The 20294-nt window shown below is 47.4% G+C and overlaps 1 protein-coding gene across 4 annotated transcripts in view; it reads right to left on the bottom strand.

Moving 5' to 3' along the window:
- Positions 1-4842: 4842 nt before the first annotated feature.
- Positions 4843-20294, bottom strand: part of CDH26 (cadherin 26) — a 48636-nt gene continuing 33184 nt past the window's right edge. The window contains exons 12-18 of one of the 4 annotated variants that reach the window (XM_005614745.4): positions 19242-19463; positions 18481-18611; positions 15540-15626; positions 13784-13852; positions 12384-12440; positions 8820-8894; positions 4843-6690 (exon numbers count right to left, since the gene is read on the bottom strand). In XM_005614745.4, coding sequence (XP_005614802.3) covers positions 6487-6690; positions 8820-8894; positions 12384-12440; positions 13784-13852; positions 15540-15626; positions 18481-18611; positions 19242-19463 — 845 coding nt within the window. In that variant the 3' untranslated portion in view covers positions 4843-6486. The remainder of the gene's footprint in view (positions 6691-8819; positions 8895-12383; positions 12441-13783; positions 13853-15539; positions 15627-18480; positions 18612-19241; positions 19464-20294) is intronic. The other 3 variants (XM_023626850.2, XM_023626851.2, XM_070247421.1) reach the window with 3 other exon arrangements.

The following is a 20294-nucleotide window of genomic DNA, read 5'->3' as shown; positions in this document are numbered from 1 at the left end:
GCCCATCTGAGAGAGGAAGTTTTTTTAAAAGAAGTCGTTTGCTTCTTGGCATTGGGACAGTATTTCAGAGTGGGTCTGAGGGGGTCTATGGCACGGTTTCTCGACCTTGGCGCTGGTGACACTCTGGACTGGACCGTTCTCTACTGTGGGGACCGTCCTGTGCACTGCAGGATGGTTAGCAGCGCCCCTGGCCTCTACCCACTCCGTGCCAGGAACACCCTCCTCCGAGTCGTAACAGTCAAAACGTCTCCAGACATTGGCCAGTGTCCTTGGGGTCAAAGCCACTCTGGCTGGAGGCACTGGCCTGCGGAACAAGCCTGAAATATAGGCTCCTGGAGCTCTCCGTCGATGCCAACTTCAAGTTCACTAAATGGGGCTTCTCCCCACAGGGACCGGGAAATAGAGAGTGAATGGGAATGCCGGAGGTGGTTCACTACGACAACGTGGGTGAGAGTAACAACAAAGTGATTCCTCCTTCTCTTCCCTCAATTAGTTAACCATTCAGTTAAAATGGAGACTGCCGTCTCTGGAGACCGTGGAATCGTGGTTCTCAGCGATGCCATTCTAAAACCTGGGGACGGGCCAGCGACCTTCCCTAGCAAAGGCCTCCTTAGGACATTCAGGTTTACGTATGGATTTTCCCAGTCGCCTAACATAACATCCTGGAGAAACACCTCTTAGTTAAAACCAAGACCCTGGGAACACCACCTTGCCGGGTGTGTGCACTCATTCAGCCACAGAATCCAAAGGCGCTGCTTTTAAAATCCAAGGCAACAAGCAGAGAATGAAGCTCGTGGTTTTCAATGGACGTACTGGGGCCTCTGCCAGCCAATGAGCACCGTCGGCTCAGCTGGCACAGCTGTGCGGGGATGCCCACGGCTCAAACGTCTCATGGGTCCCCTCCGGAACTGCCTCTAACCCAGGTCTGAGCCCCGCTCTCCACTTTCACACCTACTCCCAGCACAAAAGGGTATCACTGAGGCTGGTCACTCTCCCGATTACCCAGCAAGATCCTGAATTTCTGTGGCAGTTTCCAAAAACCAAATCTGACCTCAATAGGATAATGTGTGCCAGAGAAAAGAATATTTAAAAGGATCTGCCACAGGGTAGTGACAGCCATTTGTGAAAAAAATTTTAGAAATATATTAAGCAATAATGCAGCATGGTGTAAGTACATAATATTCATTGTACAAATATTTGTTTGAACGTAATGGAAGAAATCCGTTCAATGAGTAAAATTAACTAACCAAGGTAACTACTCTGAAGCATTTATCTTCCAATTTTTTTGTATTTATTGGGTTTTTTTTGCTAACGAAGATTAGCCCTGAGCTAACATCTGTGCCAATCTTCCTCCACTTTATGTGTGGGTCACCCCCACAGCACAGCTGACGAGTGGTGGAGGTCCAAGCCCAGGATGCAAACTCACAAACCCGGGCCGCCAAAGCAGAACATGCCAAACTTAACCACTATGCTACAGGGCCGGCTCCAATTGTTTTTTTTTTAAGTCACATATTCGGGTTAATTAGTACTAACTTTGGCTGTGAATGACAGAACACAAATCCCCAATGCACAGTGACTTAGGCTTATTTTTTCTCCCTTGTGAAAGAGCGGTGATCCAGACTCTCATGGCCTGCCAGTGTGAGGGACAGGCTCCTCCTAACACATTGCTCCACGCGGGAGCCTCCATTCCCAAGGTTGCCTTTACATCCACGTCCCCGCCTGCAGGGAGAGGAACAGGGATGGAGGCAGGCGTCCCTGCGTCCTTAAGGACACCTCTGCTTCTGCAATGTAAGTCCCATGGGCCAGAACTTAGTCACCTGGTCACACCCAGTTCAAGGAAGGCTGGGAAAGGGAGTTCTCATCTGGGGAAGACATAGCCCAGCCCAAACTCAGGGATTCTATGTCTGAGGAAGAAAGAAAGAAGGGACAATGGGGGCCGGGGAGATAGTAGTCTCTGCTACCGTCCACCCTTTGGAAACCATCATATCTGTGCACATCCTTCTTCCCACACACGGAACTGCTGCCTCCTCCCTACACGGATACAAATGCAAAGCCCAGCCCATCACTGAATCTGGCTCAAAATCCAGGATCCCAGAATAAAGCACAGTCCTCTCCCTCAGATATGGATGAGGCTTTTCATGGTTTGACAAGGTACAAACTAAATAATAAGGTCCTGGTTCCCAACACACCCAGCATAAGGCAGATGAGTAAGAACAGGATGCCTGCAACAAAATCTCCCATTTGGAAAAAAGTAAACTGATAAACACAACCATCATTGGTCCATACACACGAACAGATCCTGGGAGGCAGGACCAGGGAAGACCCTCTGCAGCATCACCCACCACGGCCCCGACCTTGCATCCTTGCTCCGGTCTCCCCGCCACACCGGACCGAGGTGCGTATCAAAGGTGCGTCCTTCCTGGCGGCTGCAGGGTTTCACAGTTTGCTTCTCGGTTTTCAGGTTGGTGGTTCCAGGGATTGCTTTGGGGTTGAACAATCCCGGGCTTTTGCACCCCAGGTGGTGACTTCTTTGGCAAAGCGTTTCTTTCAAACATGGAAAGACTTCTCATATATCTATTTCCAGTCAGCTCCATCTGTCAAGGCACAGTTTACAGTCCTGAAGAGTCTGACCCTTGCTTGTTGGCCTCCACGCTCAGCTGAGGCCGCCAGTCTCTCAGCATGACGGCGCCCATCCACCTCGAGCCGTCTAAGCAATGAGCTCGAGTGGAAGGTGGCATTGTTCAAAAGACTTTTGCCACATCGTTCACAAATTGGTCAGACAGGACACTAGTTTTATTTTCTGAGTGTGCTGCTTTGCACAAAAACATTCCAGTGACTGATGTCATTTGAGAGACACAGCAGGTGCTTTTTTCTACCCTGCAAGGCTCCAAATTACCAAGCTCTTGGTCAACTTAGATCGGAGACTGCAGGCAGAGAGGGCCTCCATCAGCAGAGCTGCGTTCCCTTTCATTCCCGCTCCTACGCCGGCCAGCAGTAGCCTAAGTCCCTCTCTCTCGTGGGACTTTGCTAAAAGCGAGAAACAGCTCATGCGTTTCTATATTATAAATTTCTCCTATCATTTCCTACTTCAATCCTAGTTCAGAACATGGGCTGTTTTTCAAAACACAACAGGGGACACTTGTTATCAAGTGCTTTGTTTCTGCACAATAAGGGTCCCCAGTCCTCAGCCCACAGTGTCTGAGTGCCAGCCTCCCGACCACGTCCACTGAGTCAGTGCCACAGGTTTGAGTTCAGCCACTTGCACCTCACTTCTCTATTTTGTATCATTTAAGATTAAACGTCCCCAAGAGAGACAGAAAATTCAAAATAGCACTGGCTTAAGCAAAACATATTTAATTTCCCTCATTTTGAGCCCAGAGTAAGGTGGTTCATGGACGAGCCCAGTGGGGCTCCCTGATGTCAGAGACCTACACCCCTTCTATCCTGTTGATGCACCATGCATCAGCTCTAACGGCAAGGTCCAGGATGGCTGCCCCAGTGCCAGCCATTATATTCTCATTCCGGGCAGTTGAAGAAGAAGAGGGGGAAGACACAGACACATCTCCACCCTTCAAGGACACTTCCTCGAAGGAAATTGCCTTCCATTGGTCAGAAGTTAGTCACGTGGCAATACCTGGCTACAAGGGAGGATGGGAAATGTCACTCCCATTCTGGATGGCTGAACATTCAGGATTCTTTTACTGAGGAAGAAGAAGTAACAGATGTTGAGGCAACTAACGGTGGCTGCAGCCTCACACGTGTCAGACCTCAGACCAGCATCCGTGTGCCGGGGAAAGTGAAGGGACTGGGTCTGTCCTGTTTTTATAGCTCCAGAGTTCTTAACTCTCCTCCTCCTTCCTCACAGCAGATTTGTTTGGCCTCTGACACATTTCAGAGCAGACAATGACCAGACAAGGTCTGGAGTCTTCTGCCCAAGTGCCACCTTTGAGGGGACTGCTGCTATACCTACTTCACAGGGACATAAAATGAGGTTTGCCGGGTCAGTGTTTCATTTGGGTTTTAACAACTGAGGTAGCTTCTGTGTTCAGGAAATCATAGAAGTAAGGAGAACGAACACCTCTGATGAAGAGCTCCATAAAACCAACGTGATTGTTAATGCAAATGGAAAACCAAAATTGATGAAATGCAAAATAAATATTTCACTTACGAGACTGCTGCTGTCTTTGGACTGCTAAGTAATTTGGAGGCTAGTGTTCTTAAAAATATCATCTTTTCCCTGAAAATATGTACTGTTTCTGTTTATTGCCTTCTTCATTGCCATTAATAAGACTTGGTTTAGGTCACGTGTATACGTAAATACTGCTGGGGGCCAACATTTTCACCAAAGCCTCCTGATGCTGACTTTTCCAGTGGAAATCTTTCTAAGCATGTGGATAGACTTGAGAATGAACTTGTCGGGAGAGCCAGCCAACGTGCAGGAATGTCGGGGAAGAGCTAACACACCACACGGAGCAGCATCTGAGGGAAACGGCTGACACATCCTCCGCCAGGTGCGCTTCATAAACAGGGCTATTTTCTCTACCGGACACTAAACCCTTAAGGCCCGAGACCTATGAAAATGGTCATGGTCTGAAAAAGGGATAGATTGGCTTCAAAATGCACAAAGGAAACAGCAAAATCAAAATTAATAAATGCTTAATTAAGTATCTACAAAATGTAACATTTTGTTCTCCTCATTAATTGTTAAATTTGGCGTTCATGAATTTTTCATGAATATTTTATTACTTTTGAAAACAATTAGTTGGAGAGAGTCTCATAACGCAAGAATTCACAAATTTGCACAACTGCCGAGATTTCATAACCAGCAGTCAACAAAACAAGTTACCCGTAGCCAAAATAAGTTTATTTAAAATCTTTCGAAATTTGTACGGCAACACCTTTGTATGGATACATCTTCGTGTGTTTGATACAATGTGGAGTTTCCAAAAAGAATGCTTTAAACAAGAGGTCAGCATACTTTTCCTGTAAAGGGCCAGGAAGTGGATACGTCGTGACTACTCAGCTCAGCGTGGCAGCACAAAGCAGGCAGACAGCACATCAACAATATGCAAGGGAGGCTGTGTGCCAATAAAACTTTATTTACAAAAACAGCAGGTGGGCCAGAGCTGCCCCACCGCCGTGGTTTTCTGACCCTTGCCTCAGAGCCAGGAAGGTCTAATGACCACCCACTTATTCCTGCCAACTATTCAGACTCAAAATGTATTCTTTTCTAAACAATTACTTTTATCCAGAATTACCCAGAATGTCCTAGACTCTCCTCTGACTCATTCCAGCATCGGCACAGCTGTTCTGCATGTTCGCGTGTCAGATTGACGCTTTCAATGCTTTGAGGATGGATTTTCTTCTTTTTCAGTTACCCAAAGCACTGGATGAGGAGTGAAGTAACTATGGACAAACACTTGAGATCTCTTTACAGTAAACATGTGAACAGCTTCTTCAGAAGGAAGAGGGAAGTTTGAAGGCATGAGTCTGCAGAAACTTTCTGTTCAATACAGTACTTCACTGATTTGACAGCAAACGTGTGCCTCTCCTCATTTATCCTAGGGCGCGAGAGGGCGCTCACGAAAGCTGTGCTCACTCGGACACACACTTAGATATCAAATATATACATGAAAGTGTCCTGGTACCACTTAAACTTTTGCTTCATCAGTCCCTTTCTATTACTCAGACAAGAAGACTATTGCTAGGGCACATGTCCTACTAGTTCAATTTTTTAAAGATTCTTAAAAGAAACTATCCTTCCTCCACACTTAAACCAGCAGGAAGTGGACAAGTAAAAAATTAACAAAGTTTGTGGTTTTGTTTAAAGATAAAGTCTAATTGGAATTTCTCCATTCAAAGGCTGCTGAATTCTTTTACTTACGTAACACATGCAAGTTAAATTATGTCTGTTCATTTTTTTAAGAACGTGCTGCTTATAAAGTTTTAAGCAAAATCATTTATCTCATGATAATATATTTTATCTACTCAAAAAATGAAAAGAGATCAATATTTATTTTTTAAAAAATCACTAAAAATACTGGTCACAAATGGTTTAGAAAACTTTTCCCTATTTTTTTCACTTAAACTGAAGCAGAATCATAATTACAGAAATGTAAATATCACTAAAAAAATCTATTTTCGTTTTCCCCCAGTATTCCCTGTTGTTGCCAAATTGCTGGGTAATCTATGGATTATGGTTTCATTTACCCTCAGACCTGGGCTTCTAAGGGAAGCAAGAATTACACAATTAAATTCACGTTTCTCTAGAAAATGTGACCAATCAAATTTTTTAAAAGTGTAACCTGCTGTGTTGCTTTGGTTCAAGATGCCTGGTCTGAGAATATCAAAGCTTTTAATCCAGACTCCTAGTAGGTTTATCTGCATCCTAGGATTAGGAAGTAATTTTTTAAGAAAGAAGAAAAATAAAACTTGAATAGTGATTCCCCTCCATGAATTACTCCACTTGTCCCAAGTATGCACTTTTTAGGAAGGAACGCCTGACTCTGAATATATTTCTTCAAGTGGAACAGCCTTTGAACCCAAACAGTCCAACAAGTCAGGCGGCAGGTCCTGCTCCGAGAAGGCGAGAGAACTGAGGGTTTCAGCTCTTTCACATGGCCCCTCCTCGGTGTAGACCTTAGGCAGGTAACCAGTGTCATCATCCAGCACGTCAACGCCACAGAGCTTCTGGAGAAAAGGCAGGGAAAGAAGAGGTAAATGCCAGGTTCTTTCAAACACAGTTTTCTCCGGGTTCCGTTTGAGGGTCGCCTCAATGTGATATAAATGACGGGCAGGCCCTTCGTCCCTGGCTGTTGCAGAAGTTTCTACAGACTCAGAAATGGCAGCCCAGCAGAGGGGAAAGATACTTCCTTCATGCTTTCAGCTGATTTCTGGGAGGAAACTAGGACAATTGTGATGGTACGTGTCTAGGTGGCATGACAGGAACCCCTTAAGAAGATGCCCACCCCCTCCTGTCTTAGCTTCTTACAGATTCATTCTTTGGGGTTAACCCTCCACCACCTGTGCCCTGATACCTCCCCTCCTGGCCCTTACACCTGCTGTCCCCTTCTTGAGTGACTGTCCCCAACTGCCAACCTCCACTCAACAAACTCCAGCTCATCCTTCTGGACCCCGGCCATCTCTCTGAAGATATTTCTGGCTTGTTTCTGTCTGAGTAACTCAACAAATGTTTGTTGGATGGACAGACAGACGAGGTGAAAGGGTTTTTGCATATTTACCCTTAAACACCTCTGGGAGGGTGCTGTTGGAAATTGAAGCCAGTTCCATCAACCTAGGAAGGAATGGGTTTAGCAAGAGCATTCTAACCCGTCACTAGCTAACAGAGTTGCTGAGAGGATGAGCTCCTCCAGGGCATGAGGACATTCAGAGTCAAATGTCTCAGAGCCGGAGAAAGCAGGAGGTGGAGGGAAGGCCTGGAAAGAGGAAGCTGAGAAGCCCTGGAGACCACCCGCATCTCGAGCCCTCAGCCACGGCCTCCCCTCAACCCTGGCAGCCAGCTGTCCCCAACTTCCTCTGTCTCAGAGAAGCCCCTCCTAGGCTCTCCGTTTAGTGGGAAATACCATCTCTCAGGCCTATGTCTACTGGTCCCCACAGGTAAGCATGAGATGCTCACCCGTACACCCACCCAGGGCCTGGGTCTGCTCATTCAGGGACGGTGGTCACTGTGTATATACCCCGGGGGCGGGGGCAGAGGAGGAAAGGGAGCTCTTGCCAGCTAACAAATGAACACCCAGCTCTAGCTGAGGTGTTACAAGTCCTGTCACGTCCCTTCAGTGAGGCTGAATAGATAATTAATGACACACCTGGGTGCGTGCAGAGCAAAACAGAATCTGCAGTGGAGGCTGTGCCATGTCCGATCAACTTCAAAACTCCCGGGGCTGACGGCAGAGCGTGGGGCTCTGCACCCTGATTCAGCACTTTTAGAGACCGCGTAAGATCAATAATTCAGCATAAACCCCAGCTAAGTTAGAAGGCCCACAAGGGAAAGAGCCAGGCCTTCTAATCTGTTTTTTCCTCCTCTCACACCACCAAGCACAGAGCTCCAGGCTTGCACCAAATAAATGCTGCCTGCCTGGTGGACAGAGGAGGATTGTGGACGTGTTCCGCCTCCTTCCATTTAAACCACCCATGGATTTGCCCAGCTCCCAAATCGCCTTTCTAATTCTCCCAAGAATACACGGCAGCTGTGTTGAGGGCCCCTTCCAAGAGATGTCTGCTGTTATTGTCCAATAGTCCTTTCAGCGTAGTCAACCCATAGCTTTCATGATCCACAGAAAGAGACCACTCACTCTTGTCTCAGGTCATGTTCTGCAGAACAGCCCCTGGAGTGAGGGTTCCCATGAAAGTGCTTGCTATGGACGGAATCGTGACCCCCAAATTCCTATGCTGAGGCCCTTAGCCCCAGTGTGATGGCATTTGGAGGTGGGGCAGTTGGGAGATGACTGGGGTGAGACGAGGCCTCATGATGGGATTAGTGCCCTTATAAGAAGAGACACCAGAGAGCTTGCTCTCTCTCTCTGTCCTGTGAGGACCAGCAAAAAAGTGGCCATCCGCAAAGCAGGAACAGAGCTCTCACCAGCACCCACCCATGCTGGCACCCTGATCTCGGACCTCCAGCCTCCAGAACGGTGAGAAATAGATGTCCGCTGTTTAAGCCCCCCAGTCTGTGGCCTTTTGTCACCGCAGCCGAGCTGACTGATGCAGCAATTTAGCAGGAAGTGTCCCCGGGTCAGTCCTGGGGCCGGTGGGGAAGCAGAACCCACAGCTGATGCACCTAACACGGGAGGCCTTCCTACCTGACTCAGCATCGCCACTGTCGTTCCTGCCCTCACTTCCAGGGTTCGTCTGGGCACCTCAGGATCCGGGTAAACCTGCAAAGCAAACGAGCAGAGTCCTAACACCACTGAGGAGCCCTTCTCAAGGATCCCCACGTCAGCAGCCTCCGCTGCCCCACGCAGCGGGCTCCACAGACAGAAGGCCACCTGCAGGTGCGGGGCTGTCACAGCCCTCACTGAGGGAGAGTTGGGCCCAGGGCACTTTGCTCAGGTCTCACCTGTTTGCGTGGCAAGAGAGAGGGGAGGCCCAGCAACTGCCAATCGCTAGACTTTTCAGCACCTCGGCTCCCAGGGAAGAAGGAAGCCGCAGCAAGCCCGGCCAGCAGTCTGGAGCTAACGTTGCTGCCCGCTGACGCCCTCATACGTGCCCTGTGGCCCCCTGACTGCATCTCTTCCCGTTGTTTGAACTGCTGTGCCTCCCAACCTTGCTCAGAGTCAGTGGCACCTCGTGCTAAGGGTGCATGTGCTGCCCTTCACTCATTCTCTCAGCAAGTGGCCGTGGACCTGGGTCTCTGGGTACCGGCTAAGGAGTGGGAGTACAGTGGTCAGGAAATGGACTCGGCCTCCACCATGTGGGGTGGCCACCTGGGAGCCCACAACTCCCACAACTGAATCATGTAAGTCAGGGCCACACTGGGGCGAGGCCAGCAAGGCACCCGGGACACAGAACAGAAGGCAGCCTCACTCTCGGACTCACACAGGGGCAGGGCCAGCACCCAAAGGGGAGGAGAAACAAGAGAAACGGCACCTAGCCAGGCCAAGGAGGCCTCTCAGGAATGGGAGGAACGTGAGAACGGAGCAGAAGGACCCTGGAGGAGGAAGCCTTCCCAGGTGGAAGGACCAGCAAAGGTCTGGAGCCTGGAGGATGCTCAGCATGTTCCAGCATGGCTGGAGCCCAGAGAGGCGGGGGGAGGCCAGAGGTGAGCAGAGGCCAGGTGACAGAGGACCCTGCAGTCCTTAGGCTTCAGACTTTACCCCCAGTGCTATGGCAAGCTGTTGGGAAGGTTTAAACTGGAGAGCAACACGATAGGACTTGCGTTTTAAAACACTGGCGGCTTTTATGGCTGAAGTGACTTCTGACCCTCCCTGGGTTTAGGGATAATTACTGCATTCCAGAAGACATATGTGAAAAATTAGAAAGTCTGGGACAATTTCACATGTCCATGAGGCTATACACACACACACACACACACACACAGATATGTACATATATACATACACATACACACATCCATCTATCTATCTGCCACATCACACCAAGGCGAATTGAACTAAACACACTCAGCCAAAGGGAGCAAGATGTGGACCACCACAATTACCCCTGGGGAGCTGCTGCCCAGCTCCCAGTGCAGGGAGTGTGTGGTTGGAGATGCTGTGCCCTCAGTCAGCCACGTGCGGCCTCTCAGAGGAAGATCCTGGGGATGCAGGCCCTGCCTACAACGTGGCCCCATACTGGCTGCTCGCTGGTCAGACTTGTCAGTCCTTCCCAGGCTGGCAGAAGATACTGCATCAGTCTCCTCTCGGGGGCTGGGGTGGGATTTTGCCTGGAGCCAACTTTAGGTCGTAAGGCACAGCACAGGTGCCGAGAGCACCGCCTCCCGTCTCCAGGCCTCTCCGCATTGAGGCACTGGCTTCAGACTGTGTCCCCAGGACCCATGACTCCCCAAAGGTACTTCAGCGAGAGTACTTGAATTTCATTCTAATTATTTGCAAATTATCTTAATAATAATATTTAATGTTATTTTTAATAATATAATGGAAAATGGTTTACATCTTTTTGAGTCCCCTCCAACATGTTAATAAAAGCAAAAATTTCAAAATTTGCTTTTGTGAAACTTGAATGAAGTTTTTGTCTGTTTGCATAATCAAAGAGAATCCTGATAGTGTGAATTGAGCGACCTCAAAACTTAATGTTTAAAACTGCTTATTGGCATACATTGACATTTTCTCGATACTTTAACAACCAATTCACAACAATGTGAAGCAATGAATTAGGTGCTAAGATAATGTAATTTTGCACATTTCTTCCACAACATCTGACTTCTATTTCTGTGTTTTCATGAGAATCACTATTGATATTGATTGCTTTTGTAATTGCTTTTGTCCTCCTTTGTCTGTAGGGGAGATGTTCCAAGACCATCAGAGGTTTCCTGAAACCTCAGATAGTACTGAGCCCAATACATACTATGGTTTTTCCTATACATGCATACCTATGATAAAGTTTAATTTATAAATTAGGCACAAGAAAAGATTAACAACAATAACTGATAATAAAATAGAACAATTATAACAATATATTGTAATAAAAGTTGCCATAGATCTTAGCAACCTCAGCATACGATGTTTTTTCTTTCCTTATTAAGTCAAGAACTTTCACCTTCTCGCTTGAAGGAAGCACTTTAAAGCTTCTCTTTGGCATATCCTAATTGCCAGCATCACTACTCTTGCACTTTGGGGCCATTATTAAGTAAAATAAGGGTTGCATCGAGATACTGCAAGGACAGGTCCTAAGTGACTGACTACCAGTTGGGTGGCGTGTACAGCATGGGTCTGCTGGACAGAGGGATGGTTCACGTCCCGGGTGGGAGGGAGCTGGATGGCACGAGATTTCACCACATTACTCAGAATAGCTCGCAATTTAAAACTTATGAATTGTTTATTCTGGTATTTTCCATTCAATATTTTTGGACCGCAGGCAACTGAAACCACAGAAACTGAAACCACAGATAAGGGGGGATGACCCTTATCTGTTCTTTATAACTGATGTCATAAATGTCAGTGCACTCATAATTGGTACTGATAAAAAGCCACTCTAATCTGTTTTATTTATACTGGCATTCTTTGTAGGTTCTCTTTTGAAAAGAAGGATTCTGCTGCTAAAAAGGTTTAGGGGAAAAAATGGACTAGATGACCTCTCCAGTGCCCTCAGTTCAAAACTTCTAAACTCTGTAAAGAATCCCGGCAGAGGACTATCCGGACGTCGAGCAAGTTCTTAGGAACTCAGCAGCGAAGGAAACTTGCCAGGGACTGAAAAACTCACGCTTTCAAGTTTAAATGTGTGTACTTTAATTACTTACCATTTTCCACATTCACTTCTCCTTTTAGTTATTCGGATGTCATTTTTTGTTTGTTTGTTTTGTTTTTTTAAAGCATCTTCTTCTTTTTTGTGTGTGAGGAAGATTGGCCCTGAACTAACATCTGTTGCCAGTCTTCCTCCTTTTTTTTTCCTCCCCAAAGCCCCAGTACTTAGTTGTACATTCTAGTTGTGGGTCCTTCTACCTCCTCTATGTGGATGCCGCCTCAGCACGGCTTGATGAGCGGTGCTAGGTCCATGCCCAGGATCCGAACCAGTGAACCCCATGCCACCAAAGTGGAGCATTCGAACTTAACCACTATGCCACTGCGCCGGCCCCAAGTTTATTTTTTTCTACTTCCTCCCCTCCAAACTCCCAGTTTTCAGGGCTTTCCACAGCTGTTAGGACAGTGAGGTCACTCTCTCATGGTAAGACCTCCATCTGTACTTACCGCAGAAGTAGGGTATTTGTTCCTCACACCTCTTGGCTCAAAAAGCACACCATAACCCTAAAATTTAAAAAGAATGAAAAACATAAAAGTAAATAAAATAAAATAAAGTAAAAAGGATGAAGTCTTTAGTGGTTTCATATAAATTACCCAGGGATGCAAACAAATAGCTGGAAATTCTTGCAATCATATTTCTGTCTATTTCTGCGCTAAAAGTATAGTAATTCTAACGAGAGCAGTGTGGGTATTCAGAGCAGAAACGCATGAGCAAGCCTCATAGCTGCTTTGTGAGAACGGAGCATGGAATATGAGATTTTCAAGCCCTGTCTTGGGTCCGCAAAAGCACAGTGAGACTCACTTTGGGCTATGGCATGGCCTCAATGTTTGTGAATGAGGTCCATCCGCCCCTAGGACCCAGGAGCAGCTGCATAATTTGCAGGACACAGCGCAAAATGAAAATGTGGGACCCCTTGTGCAAGTACTAAGAATTCCAAGACGGTGACAGCAGAGCACTATGCTAAGCTTGGCCAGTGCACAGGGCCCTGTGTGACTGACCGCGTACCATGCCCATGAGGCTGGCCCTACTGGGACCAGAGGGACGTGTCTATCAACGCACAAGCCCTTCCAAGGGTGGACTCAGGGCATCATATTTGTGCAAAAAAGAATGGCACATCTTTATTTTAGCTCAAATGTAGCCTGAGAAAAGATAATGCAGTTATAGAGATCCTGAATTCTTTCTTAGAAGCTTTCACTGTAAAAATTGTGGCTCTTTGCACCCTGAATATCTCTTTTAATTCTTACAAGAAAGGTAAATTTTTTGTTAAAATGATAGCTAGTTACACAAGTAAGCCCAGCGAGGTCTGCAGTAGATACCTGGATTCTTAGTGTTGCACCAGAGGCAGTTTTCTGGTTGTGCTAATGTACTGTGGTTATGTGAGATGTTACCCTCAGGAGAAGCTGTGTGAAGGGTGCACAGGACTCTCTGAAAATAATCATTTTAAAAGGCGAAGCAATGGTTCTAGAATTTGTACATAGAATATGTAAGAACAGGCTGCAGAGGGCCATCAGGGCTCAGTTGCACAGGAGAGGGGGAATCAGTGGGCTGAATTTGGTCAGGGCCAAAGCCATGAGCTCTTTATCGCATAGATTATCTCTGCTGCCCTAGGTGGACACAAGAAAAGGTATTTATTTGTGGGTGTTCTATATAGTGTCATATTGGATTGGGACTATGAAATAACTCTCAAAAATAACAACAGCTAGTTAGGTAGATGAGAAGATTTTCATTGACTATGTCTTTGTTCCACCAGTATCACAGAATCTTCTAGAAGGGCTGCCTCTCAAGGGAACCAACTGTCAATCATTAGTGAGGTTACTGCAGCAGGACATGAATTTCTGTGACTCACCGGCGTCCCCAGGACAAAGCGTGCTTGCTCTGATGCACTCTCTGGAGATAGTAGCATATCATTTACCTCCTAGAGGAAAGATGCCGATTTACTCAAAAGATAATGCATTTCCCTCCAGTTGAAAACAAAGCAGGCACGCGTGTCCTTCTCTTGCTCATATAGTCATATGGAAATAAAAGTTATCATTATGATGAGGGGGAGAGAAAGTGGGAGTGGAAAAGGAAAGATGGAGAGATGCAAGAAAAAACAAAGACTACAGTGAAATGGAACTGTGTGGTCTAACGTGACTTGAAGATGTAGATTCTAACATTCTTTTGATGATATTCCATAGACCCAAAAATTGAATGTACACACAGACAAGAGCTACTAGTGACACAGACAAATGAAACTGCTTAGATTTAGGGATGGGATTATGGGCAATTTTTGCTTTTGAGTTTCTGTTATTTTAATATAGGACCTTCGATAACGAAATAAAATTTCAAAGAAAGTAAAGCAACAATGGACCTTAGCAATGGTTTGATTTGAGACAGCTCATGCCATGCAGCAGATTCTAAAATGTCAGATTACCCCATAAATCATATGTGATGACTTAACCTAGGGAATGGATACGAATGGCAGTTTATTTAACCAGCCCCCAGGGGTGCAATTACTATTTGCAGAACACCGTGAAGGAAGCCAGAGACACACCAAGAAACAGAAGCAGCAGGCTTTGCTTTCCTCCCCTGTAAATGGGGAAACAAGACACCCTCTCCCCAGGTTCTGGTGAAAATTCAGTGGGATTGTGCTTGCAGAGTGTATACACCAAACCTCTGGGCAGGGTCAGCAAGGCAGAGCTACTAGTGTGTTTAGGAGGATCAACGCTTGCAGCCTCCAGAAGCTTACAGACCAGTAAAGGAGGAAGGAAAGAGAATATCACCACCAGCCCACATGACACCTGTGTGCAAACTGGAATGGGCAGCCCATGCCCCAGAAGCATGGATTGCTGGACAGAATGCCCGCTGGACCTGGCTCTGCTCACCCCCAGCCAGGCACCTGCTCCATAACTTATGGTAGCCCTGGATTAGCTCGCTGTTTTCCGAAGTGGGGGACACCCACCACTTAAGGAAAGGAAGATTTAGCCAGTTTGGGAACAGGGTTTTAAATGACATTGAATTGCATGGTGAGAAAATTATCCCCTTTCTAATTCCTCTTCCATACTCCGAATGACATCCAGGAGAGGGTCTTCGTCTGGGGCCAGCCCGGCTTTGAGACCTCTCCTTTTTCACGGAGAAAGACCTTAAGCCTTTGGGAGGCAGCATTTGCCACCTAGAATTATTGGGTTCTATTTCTATTGTGTCTATTTTCCATACCTGCTCTTTATACAAGTAAAACTGGTTTTTCATTTACAATGGAAATAAAAATTTTCCTCTTTGAAGAAAGGTACTTAGTTCGGATGTGTGTCCATTTAAAGAAAAAATATTTTAAAAAGTACACTAGTACAAGTGGCATCCACATACAGCAAAAGCCGTGACGGTGGCGCTGGACAGGCTGCAATTTGGGCACGGGGTCACCTGACACGGATGTGCTGAGAGGCAAAGGCAGAATCACGGGGGCTTTGCCAGTAGGCCTGGGGTGGAGGCAGGCCTGGAGCAGGCCTGCAGAGGGACATCTCTAGGATGTGGGGATGGAGAAGCAGCCAGGGTGTTCCCTGCCACAGAAGCCATCAGCAAAGTCCCCTGTCTGATTAAACCCAAGCAACAAATAAGTCACATGTTACCTTAGCACCGGGCTTGGCGCCCACCTCGGCTGTGTTGATCAACAGGGCTTTCAGCTGATCCTTGACATCTGACCTTTCCTGTGGGACCTGGGGAAAGAAATACGACAGGGGCTGAAGTTACAGATGGCAGAAATAAAAGCAGAGAGCAAGGAATAACGTCTCCCCAAACACGTATCTACGCCATCACAGAAATCATCCAGGCCCTAGAAAAGACACCTATCCTATAAGCCTAGACCACTCAGTGGGGTGCGGGATGCTTTGGTAATTGCTGGTCGGGAGATTGAGTTTCTTGTTGTGCAGTGTCTCACGCAAAGTGCTGGTAATAGACCCTCATTTCCACAGGCCTCGGAATCTAAAAGCTCGTCCTCTTCTAAGGCTCACAGCGAAGTCTCTTGGCATCACCGAGGTTGGCAGTTCTATGTGCACTCTCATTCGTTCCTCATTCAACAAATATTCACTGAGGGAGTCGAATGTTGACAGGTGCTGGATTTCTATTGGCTGAGAGCTCACCAGCTTCCCCGGGGAGACGGGAGGCATCTATGCAATCCTATAGACCATCTTGATTGGAAAGTGGCAGAATGTGACAAGGTGAGTGGAATTAACCATGGCATCTCGAGTGGAGGGGGGTTTCCCAGGAGCACAGAACGTCCCTGGCGAGTGTGTGTGCATCTGCAGGCTGGTGTAGTCATGTTAGACGCATGGACGGAGAAGCGCATACACTTTGAGATGGGTTTATTTACCAATGGTTACAAAGACACAATTAGTAATTACTGTTAATAATACTAATATTGGTGGCCACTGTTTACTACGTGTTTACATGTGTTATTTGATTAAAATGGCTAGTAAACATAAGAGAGAGAACATTATTATTCTCATTTTATACATGAAAGCCAAAGATCAGTTCGATGATGTATCTGATAAGCCACAGTTTGGGAATCGAAACCCACGTTTGTCGGATCCTAGCTCTCAGAGCCCTAAAGGACACTGTGGCAGAAATGGGGGTGTGTCCTGGGCTGTGAGTGGGAGCTAAGGAGAAGGACATCTTGGCACAAGAAGAGGACACTGACCCCTTGTCCTGGATGGGGCTCTCTCATGTCTCTGACTGCTGACCCTTGCTCACTGCCATCTTGCCACTAGACCCCCTCCAACATACCTGGCCTCAGCCCTGCAATGACCAAGCTCCCCTTCCACACACTCTGCTTCTGTAGCTGCTTCCTCCTTCCCAAGAGACAACCACTAAGCTGTAGGCCGACAAGAGCAGCACCTGGGCATCACCACCACCTCTTCCACCTTGGCTGTGCCTGCAGCCTGCAGTGCTTGCAGAGGTGTCTTGCCCACTGGTGTCTTCCAAGCTTGGTGACCTCAACTGCAGCCCACCAAGGGGGAAGCTAAGCACAGCCCCTGGGCCTAGGAGCCATTCCCATTTGCCTGGATGGTTGAGCATCCGAGCAGAGTGGAACTGCCTAAGGCTGGGGATTCTGTTACAGAAGACACTATTATTTTTCAAGATGATTTTCTTCTTAAAATTATGAAAACAAATCAAAACAGCCAGCTGCTGCTCTCACTGTGGAGGAGGGGGATTCCTACTGGGCATCCAGCTGTCTGGATAGTTTGGACGATGACTCCTGCCTTCGCATTCCCACCCACGAAGGGCTCAAAGCAGGCCTGCCTAGTCGTACACGCATGTACATCTACAACTTAACCTAAGGCTGTTACTTCCCCCTTCCTTCAGGCCAGTAGGGAAGAGAAAATGTGGAAAGAATCCTAGGAGTCTGAGTCGACCGCCAGCGTCTCCAAGCATCAATCATTTTTTAGAGTATCTTCCCATTTACTTGAGCATAATGCCAAAGTTAACTGGACTATCTTTTCCCTAAAGCATCTCACTTGGTGCAACAAGTTTCTTCCTTCCAGGAGAAGATTTCCAGTGGGGGATCTAAGACAAGAGTAAGATGGGGCAAGCTGAATCCTCTGTGCACAAAACATGGTGTTTCCTTTTGACATTTCTTGGGTTTTCATTTTTCAGATCAACCACCCTTAGTTCTGGGTGCAGACAGACAGGAGAGCTCACACTGCTTCCATCTCATGGCCTGGCTGACCCCAGCTCAGGGTTGCCACGGGACGACTGAGCTAAGGCAGGGCCAGGGTCAGGAGCAGCAGGTTGGAAAAACTATTGGTTACTGACTGATTCCCTTGTGTTGGCAGGCATGTGAGCTGCTTTCAGAGACTTCGTCTTCTTTGATCCACAATCTGTGAGGTTGATTTTATCATCCCTGGTCCACAGATGAGGATGTGGGGTTAAATGACTTGCTCACTATGATGAAGGTAATCAGATGCAAAGCCCAGGTGGCCTCCAGGCAAGGGCAGCGAGCTCTCTGCGTAGCCTCTGCTGGCCAGAGGGGAGGAGTGGGCTCTGCCGTACTGTCCCCAGGCCACGGCCAAGAAGCCAGCGTGGACTCCTCTAATTAGAGCGCGTAACACATTTGCCACTTAGAGAAACGCCACCTAGCAAACATCATTTTTCCCCTAAACAAAGTTTCTTAGCCCTGGGACTGCTGATGCTTCGAGGCAGACACTTCACTGTGGTGGGGCCGTCCCAGGCACAGGCAGGAGGTTTAGCCGCATCTCTGGCCTCTACTTACCAAGTGCCAAAAGCATCATCATCCCCTCACCCCACTCCCACCAAGTTGTGACAATCAAAAATGTCGCCAGACATTGCCATGTGTCCCCTGGGGGAGCAAAATCACCCCAAGTTGAGAACCATTGACCTAAAGCAATAAATCAATTTAGCTAAGTTGGACAATTTTCCCAGGAATTTTTTCCCATTTGCTACTCAGATACAGGTGAGAGTGAAGAAATGAGAGGGAGAACAGTGAGTGAAAAAAATATGTCCGTGTATTATTGACATCATCATCATGAAACACGAAGCATTCTGTTCTACTACCTGGGTAGAAATGACTTTGCTCTCGTCATTGTATGTGATCAGGGTCTGTTGGCCATCCTCAGGTGGGATAGAGCATCTGTGCCCCTTGGCTTCAGACACAAAATAGCATCGCAGCAGGAAAAGCAGAGCAACTGTGACAACACAAAGGAGAAAATGGGTTGCAAAAGCTCCTCTCTATCTGATATTTCAACAGCATCATGTTTGTTGACTTTGGACTCACCCATGAACTGACAAGGTCAAATCATGTCTTAATCAACTTTGTAGTTACAGAATTTAGCACAGCTCGGGGCACAAACAGGTGCCAGAGACCTATTTGCTGAATTGATTGGTTAATTCCGTGAGACCAGTAATATCGTATTGTTGATTTTGATCGATTCCATGAGACCAGTAATATTGTATTGTTGATTTGAAAATCTAGCTTCCTTATTAGCCTTTGCCAAGCCCAGGAGCCTAGACGTCTTTATCTTGCTGCCCCAGCCTTATAAACCACAGAGCTGTCCTTAGACAGTGTTTACCTATGGATTCAATGGCCGTAAACTGCTGCTTATTGAGTAGGAGCTGCTTTTGCCAGACAAGCAGCATGTCTGACCAAGTTGGCAACCTTTGATCTGAGTCTGGGACTCTGATGAGCCTAGGGTCATTCTCAAGTGTCCTACTGATCTCTGCCACCATCTGCTCCCCACCTCAGAGGACTCCACACCCCTGGCTTACAGCCTGAGCAGATGAGTCATATCCCCAGGACCTCCTCACAGACCACTGACCTGCCAGAGCCAGGAACCCTGCACAGAGAGGGGCCAGGAGCCCCGGGAGGAGCCCAGCTCCTGCAACAGAGCGCTCTGCACATGTGAATCCACTGAGACAGGAACAGACTCTCACGTGGACACTCTGCTTCTGGGAAAGTCCCTGTTTGTCTCGGATGAAAAGTGGCACTGAGTAATCTCCTCGTGGGAGGCTTCTCAACATTACAAGTTCAGCTGACCGACCTGCAAAGGGAAAAGGACCTTGCATGCATTGACTCCTCCTCACTTGCTCATCTGCCCCGCACACGTTCACTAAAGGCCTACAGGTTCTGTATGGAAGTGAGCCAGCTGTGATGTTATAGGAAACAGTCACCAAGACCACCCTCGCTTCTGACACCAGCTCACAAGACCAAGCTCAGGTTTGGTAATGCTCTAAAAGGAGCCACAGAACTCACTGAAAGCTGTATGGCCCCTGCTGCGGTTTATGACAGCGAAAGGATATGGGTTAAGATCAGCCAAGGGAAGAAGCTACTCCGACAGATTCCAGAGATGCACCAGACGCAGAGCTTCCAGTGATTCTCTCCAGTGGGGTCAGGACAGCGTCACTTCCCAGCATCAATGAGTGACAATACAGATGGAATATTGCCAACCAGGGGAGCTCACCGAGCCTTGTGTCCAGAGTCTTTATGGGGCTTGGTCACGTAAACCTGGTCGGCCGGCCACAAGGCTGACCTCAGGCTCCAGGCCCTCCAGAGATCAACAGACATCCACATGACAAAGTGCCCACCCTAAATCCTATTGCTCCTATATTGATTGACACAAGACACTGCCAAGTAAACAAAGACACTCCTTTCAGACAGGACATTCCAAAGGCCTGGAGATCGCCTCCTGGGAGCCAAGGGCAAAGGCCAGAGCTCTTTCGGGGTAAGGTTCAAAGCTCGACTCTGGGTCTGGGAACCATAAACGTGAGTCACAGTTTCAACTAAAAGAACATGCTCCATTCTACAGACTCACTGATCAAAACACAAAGGAGAATGTTGAAGTGGATGCCAGGGGTTCCTCCTGGTAACAGCA

This window comes from Equus caballus, chromosome 22 (genome assembly GCF_041296265.1).
Source record: "Equus caballus isolate H_3958 breed thoroughbred chromosome 22, TB-T2T, whole genome shotgun sequence".
NCBI lineage: Eukaryota > Metazoa > Chordata > Mammalia > Perissodactyla > Equidae > Equus > Equus caballus.
The sequence above is the reverse complement of the archived record's forward strand: the minus strand, read 5'-3'. Positions and strand labels throughout refer to the sequence as shown.